The following is a 5,963-nucleotide window of genomic DNA, read 5'->3' on the forward strand; positions in this document are numbered from 1 at the left end:
CATCTTTAATTGAAATATTGTAGAATGCCATTAATTCCTATGGAGAGGACTGCTCTATCTGGGGAGTACCAATATGCCCATCTGGTGGCTTCAAAGCCCCTCACTGGCCAATACATAGCAATTCAAATGAAATTAAATAACACCACTGTCATCAACCCAAACTAATTTTACCGACACTCATATTCTTCCTTTCCTCGTCCTCATCTCATCCTAAAACTGGTTGATCGTCCTCTTGAATGTTCATGTAGCTTGTGCTATGTTCCCAGTAAAACTACCTTTCCCATTATGCTCCACGGTAGGCTAGTTGTTGCGGAGGAAAATTTACAGCCACCATATTACATTTAAAATACACGATTACTAACCATATTTCACGTATGACGCCAAAAGTGTTTACCCAAATGAAAAATAAAATCGGAGTGTTTTTATCATATTTGTCCAGCCGAAGCGCCCATATGACGCGGCGGAAGTCTCGCTAACTTCCTTTCCGCCTTTCGGTGAGTGCGTGTTCACATCGCGGTGTCTGCCGCTCTTCAAATCATTGTAGAAATTCTAGTGTTTTTCCAGCGTAGAACCCTTGTTTCCATTCGTAATAAGTGTTTCTTTGTGTTATTTCTACAGATCGCAGCTATGGGTCGCCGGCCAGCCCGATGGTGAGTTTTTTTGTCGCATGGTTTTAACTCGGCATTGAAGTCTGTCGCTGGATGAAAATACAAAATGGCGGTTATGTCGCACCATGTGCATGAATAAGTTAGCTAGCTACATTTGCAGTTTTGCTGTCGCATACTTTCCATGCCAGAACGTATGCTTGTATTGTCATAAAACTAGGTAACTGGATGGTCTGTTACACACGGTTTACGAAGTCACCGTCAATCAGCTAGGTAACATGGTGTTGAATGTAGCTAGGTGGCATTTTAGATAATGTTACTAGCTAGTAGGTTAACAGCTAATGGCATAAAGTAGCATAACTGACTAGCCATTGAAGCTTGTCGGTGGATGAACATAGTTATGGAGGTTAGTATCATACGTAGGCCTGTGATTGAATACACATTACACAGCATATCAAGTCGTTTATTTTATTTTTTTACCTTACAGTATAAAGACGCGTGAATGTCTGTAAACATCCTTAGAACTGATTTAATCACCTGCAGTTTATTTAGCCAACCAATGTCTGCAGTGCTGTTCTGGTGTTCAATGGCTGCAGACATTGACTGGTTGTGTATGAGGCCAGCTGGGAGGTGCTGGCCCTTTTAAGGGACTGTTGAGACAACCGACTGGCTAGATTTCCTTCACACAGTTGAGACATGGGACCTCTGATAACTCTTCAATTATATTGTTGGCATTTTCCTGTGTTGAATGTAAAGGCAGCTGTTAGCTGATAATTGTTTGACTCAAAACCATCTGTCTCTCCCTCAGCTATCGCTACTGCAAGAACAAGCCCTACCCCAAGTCCCGCTTCTGTCGCGGTGTTCCTGGTAACCCCTTTTTCCATTATTTCACTTACACCTCTCTCCTAGGTTATTCCCCAGTACCCACTCAAACAGGAAGTTAACAGTGAGGGGTATAGCATATCCCAATTTAGGTCACCAAGCAGTATGAACTATGGTGTCCAGGGCACAGCTGAGGGGTGTGCCGACATGACCATACTCTTAACCGGATCTGATGGTTGGATCGGATGATACTCGTGATCGGGGGGAAAAATGTAATATTTTAATATGCTTAAGTAGATGTTGGCAAAATAACCCAAACCATCTCTAGACCAAACAAGCGGCAGGTTAGGAGCTGCAGAGGGACGTCTGCCCTGCCAACTTGCAGCGGGCAGACAAGGCAGAATGGGTTTCTTTTTTTCTGCCCTGCTTGTTAGATATTTTACACATTGAAAACTTGATAACGAACGTCCTCGCCGTGTGATTTATCATAGTAGCAGGAGCATTAAACGTCCTCGCCGTGTCATTTATCATAGTAGCAGGAGCATTAAACGTCCTCGCCGTGTCATTTATCATAGTAGCAGGAGCATTAAACGTCCTCACCGTGTGATTTATCATAGTAGCAGGAGCATTAAACATCCTCGCCGTGTGATTTATCATAGTAGCAGGAGCATTAAACATCCTCGCCGTGTGATTTATCATAGTAGCAGGAGCATTAAACGTCCTCGCCGTGTGATTTATCATAGTAGCAGGAGCATTAAACGTCCTCGCCGTGTGATTTATCATAGTAGCAGGCAGCAGCAATCTAAATGATCAGACTGAAAACATGCGAGGAAAAGTGATATGAAGTGAATGGATTGAGAAATACAGCATCACTCTAGCCAATCAGAGCAGCAGGATCAACGTACAGCCCGCCCTTCTCTTTACAGACAGGCAAACTAGCCAGTTGAGTTATTTATACAACGCATATGACTGACAGACCGTACAGTATGGTTTAGACACTGTTACTGACTGACATGAGAAAGATGCTTGCTGGCTCCCGACAATAACCTTTTCTATGGTCAAGGATAATTACAAAAAATATTGCCCATATGTTACAATACTTGTTTTGTCCGACTACTCAGCACGCTCATAACTGTGTTCTTAACTGCAGCTCATGAAGCTAACCAGTCTCGCTGCAGTGCGTTTCTGGTGTTCAATGGCTGCAGACAGTGACTCTGTGGTTGTGTATGAGGCCAGCTGGGAGGTGCTGGCCCCTTTAAGGGACCGCTGAGACAAAATGTGACCTGTTTATACTGAACTACAGAGGGAGTAGCTAATTGGCTGTTTTATGTCTGCTTGGTATCTTAAAGAAATGCCATTCAGACCCATGTCAACTGTTCCCTGTATGTATTGTAAACCTTGCCCCCTCCTGTATGTATTGTAAACTCTGCTTTCTCTGTAGATCCTAAGATCAGGATCTTTGACCTGGGCAGGAAGAAGGCCAGGGTGGATGAGTTCCCTCTGTGTGGTCACATGGTCTCTGACGAGTACGAGCAGCTGTCCTCTGAAGGTGAGGGCAGACATCATCTTTGGGGAGACGCACGCAATCACACTGTCAGGCACATAATCAGACTCATGTTGTTTTCTGTAAGGAAAAGTCAGATCTAATCTCACATTCATCTACTTTCTAAATCTCTCTCTCTCCTGTAGCTCTGGAGGCAGCCCGTATCTGTGCCAACAAATACATGGTGAAGACTTGTGGAAAGGACGGCTTCCACATCCGGGTCCGCCTGCACCCCTTCCATGTCATCCGTATCAACAAGATGTTGTCCTGCGCTGGGGCTGATAGGTACGAGACACATACACCCTCAAGCGCTCATCTAAAACTCTTTCACACAAACACCTGCAGCTCATGAAGCTAACCAGTCTCGCTGCAGTGCGTTTCTGGTGTTCAATGGCTGCAGACAGTGACTCTGTGGTTGTGTATGAGGCCAGCTGGGAGGTGCTGGCCCCTTTAAGGGACCGCTGAGACAACTCTTTACACCTAGTGCTGCTGCTGTGAGACCTGGGCTGGGGATTGTAGACCTGTGAGACTAAAGCCAGGCGGCTGGCTAGATACTGCTCTGCCTCGGTCAGCTGTTACGGGCAGGCTGGCTAGATACTGCTCTGCCTCGGTCAGCTGTTACGGGCAGGCTGGCTAGATACTGCTCTACCTCGGTCAGCTGTTACGGGCAGGCAGGCTGGATACTGCTCTGCCTCGGTCAGCTGTTACGGGCAGGCTGGTGCTACAACATGCCAATGCCCTGCCCAGACGGTCTCTGGTCAAAGGCACTGATGCTGTGTGTTGGTGAACATGACCTTGGAGGTATTTACTGTAAATCCAGAATGTATTAAAAATGACCCTCAGTCTGGTTCCTCTCCACGTTTCTTCCTGCTATAGTTTCCCTGGCTCTGGTCTCTGCCCAGGCCACTGGAGAGCGCTCTGGCCCCCGGGCCACTGGAGAGCGCTCTGGCCCCCGGGCCACTGGAGAGCGCTCTGGCCCCCGGGCCACTGGAGAGCGCTCTGGCCCCCGGGCCACTGGAGAGCGCTCTGGCCCCCGGGCCACTGGAGAGCGCTCTGGCCCCCGGGCCACTGGAGAGCGCTCTGGCCCCCGGGCCACTGGAGAGCGCTCTGGCCCCCGGGCCACTGGAGAGCGCTCTGGCCCCCGGGCCACTGGAGAGCGCTCTGGCCCCGGGCCACTGGAGAGCGCTCTGGCCCCGGGCCACTGGAGAGCGCTCTGGCCCCCGGGCCACTGGAGAGCGCTCTGGCCCCCGGGCCACTGGAGAGCGCTCTTGGCCCCCGGGCCACTGGAGAGCGCTCTTGGCCCCCGGGCCACTGGAGAGCGCTCTGGGCCCCCGGGCCACTGGAGAGCGCTCTGGGCCCCCGGGCCACTGGAGAGCGCTCTGGGCCCCCGGGCCACTGGAGAGCGCTCTGGGCCCCCGGGCCACTGGAGAGCGCTCTGGGCCACTGGAGAGCCCTCTGGCCCCAGGCTTATGACTACTAATGTGAAAAGGGCTTTAGAATATTTATTCATTGTCAGTAATGTGTTGTGCCTGTAATACTAATTAAATATGGTTTGACCTGTGTGTTTCTAGGCTCCAGACGGGGATGCGTGGTGCGTTCGGTAAACCTCTGGGCACCGTGGCCCGTGTTAGAATCGGTCAGGTGATCATGTCTGTCCGCACCAAGGCCAGCAACAAGGAGCACATTATAGAGGCTCTCCGCAGAGCCAAGTTCAAGTTCCCCGGACGCCAGAAGGTAACATGCACACAAAATATACATTTGAAATGCAGAAACTCGATTGAGTACCTACACACTGGGATAACTGGTGTTAATCATTGTGTGAATGTATTAAGATGAACTTTGAGAGTCTTAAACACTCATTGTGAGCTGTTAGAAACACCTGCAGCTCATGAAGCTAACCAGTCTCGCTGCAGTGCGTTTCTGGTGTTCAATGGCTGCAGACAGTGACTCTGTGGTTGTGTATGAGGCCAGCTGAGAGGTGCTGGCCCCTTTAAGGGACCGCTGAGACAAAAGACTGGCTAGATTACCTTCACACACTGAGAAACATGGCTGCCTCTGGATGACCTCTGATCCCTCTCCCTCCCAGATCCACATGTCTAAGAAGTATGGCTTCACTAAGTTCAACGCGGTGGACTTTGATCAAATGATGGCTGAGAAGCGTGTGATTCCTGATGGCTGTGGGGTGAAGTACATCCCCTCGACTGGCCCCCTGGCTCGCTGGAAGAAGATTCACGCCACCTAGACACCCAACTACAGACTGTCTGGAGATCAGAGACATGGTGGAAGAACTAGCCAATAAAAGTATCATTGAATATAAAACTGACCTGAGTTGTCTTTCAATATTCTGATCTTCACTACTGATTTCAGATGACTTGGGGAAGGTTATGTGAAACGACTATGAAAGCGGGTCCTGTACAATGTCAGATTAGTTAAGTACTAGTATCTAAAATAGAATGGACACCTTTACGTTTCTGTGAGGTAATAGAATGGACACCTTTACGTTTCTGTGAGGTAATAGAATGGACACCTTTACGTTTCTGTGAGGTAATAGAACGGACACCTTTACGTTTCTGTGAGGTAATAGAACGGACACCTTTACGTTTCTGTGAGGTAATAGAATGGACACCTTTACGTTTCTGTGAGGTAATAGAACGGACACCTTTACGTTTCTGTGAAACAGGTGCATATTATTATGTCAGCGTTTCTAAAGCACTCCTCACCAGAGGCTCTAGTTGACATCTAATCTGTTTATGTAGGTTCTGTTAGTCAACAGTGACCTGCTGGTGTAACGGCATTTTAAGTGACTAATAGTGTTTCACAAACGAGGGGTTGCCTGATTTTGAAAATGGTTGAGAAACTGAAATAAAATTGCACTTAGTTCATTTTACAAATGATCTTTGAAAGACAGGGTCCTGAAAAGGGGGAGTTTATGACCCCCATCACTGAAAGATGACTCTCAGGACACTGGTCTTGTCTCCTCTACAGGGATTATT

The 5,963-nt window shown here is 48.3% G+C and overlaps 1 protein-coding gene and 4 non-coding genes across 5 annotated transcripts; all 5 read left to right on the plus strand.

The window, feature by feature from the left end:
- The first annotated feature begins 557 nt into the window (after positions 1-557).
- rpl10 (ribosomal protein L10) lies at positions 558-5,293 on the plus strand. The gene is made up of 6 exons (XM_041836084.2): positions 558-650; positions 1,414-1,472; positions 2,869-2,976; positions 3,117-3,255; positions 4,542-4,704; positions 5,057-5,293. The coding sequence occupies exons 1-6, from the start codon at positions 628-630 to the stop codon at positions 5,210-5,212; spliced, it is 648 nt and encodes a 215-aa protein (XP_041692018.1). The 5' UTR covers positions 558-627; the 3' UTR covers positions 5,213-5,293.
- Positions 1,143-1,269, plus strand: LOC121530999. Its single transcript, XR_005994086.1, has one exon. It is a non-coding gene; the product is annotated as a small nucleolar RNA SNORA70 (small nucleolar RNA).
- On the plus strand, positions 2,572-2,704 carry LOC121530998. The gene has a single exon (XR_005994085.1). It is a non-coding gene; the product is annotated as a small nucleolar RNA SNORA70 (small nucleolar RNA).
- Positions 3,310-3,442, plus strand: LOC121530995. The gene has a single exon (XR_005994083.1). It is a non-coding gene; the product is annotated as a small nucleolar RNA SNORA70 (small nucleolar RNA).
- Positions 4,850-4,982, plus strand: LOC121530997. The gene has a single exon (XR_005994084.1). It is a non-coding gene; the product is annotated as a small nucleolar RNA SNORA70 (small nucleolar RNA).
- Positions 5,294-5,963: the final 670 nt, after the last annotated feature.

The sequence above is a fragment of the Coregonus clupeaformis genome, chromosome 24 (genome assembly GCF_020615455.1).
Source record: "Coregonus clupeaformis isolate EN_2021a chromosome 24, ASM2061545v1, whole genome shotgun sequence".
Taxonomy (NCBI): domain Eukaryota; kingdom Metazoa; phylum Chordata; class Actinopteri; order Salmoniformes; family Salmonidae; genus Coregonus; species Coregonus clupeaformis.

Coding starts and splice junctions, on each gene's coding strand:
- rpl10 (XM_041836084.2), top strand. CDS start 628: ATGGGTCGCCGGCCAGCCCGATG. Junction 3,256..4,541: donor TCCTGCGCTGGGGCTGATAG/GTACGAGACACA, acceptor GTGTGTTTCTAG/GCTCCAGACGGGGATGCGTG. Junction 4,705..5,056: donor AGTTCCCCGGACGCCAGAAG/GTAACATGCACA, acceptor TCTCCCTCCCAG/ATCCACATGTCTAAGAAGTA.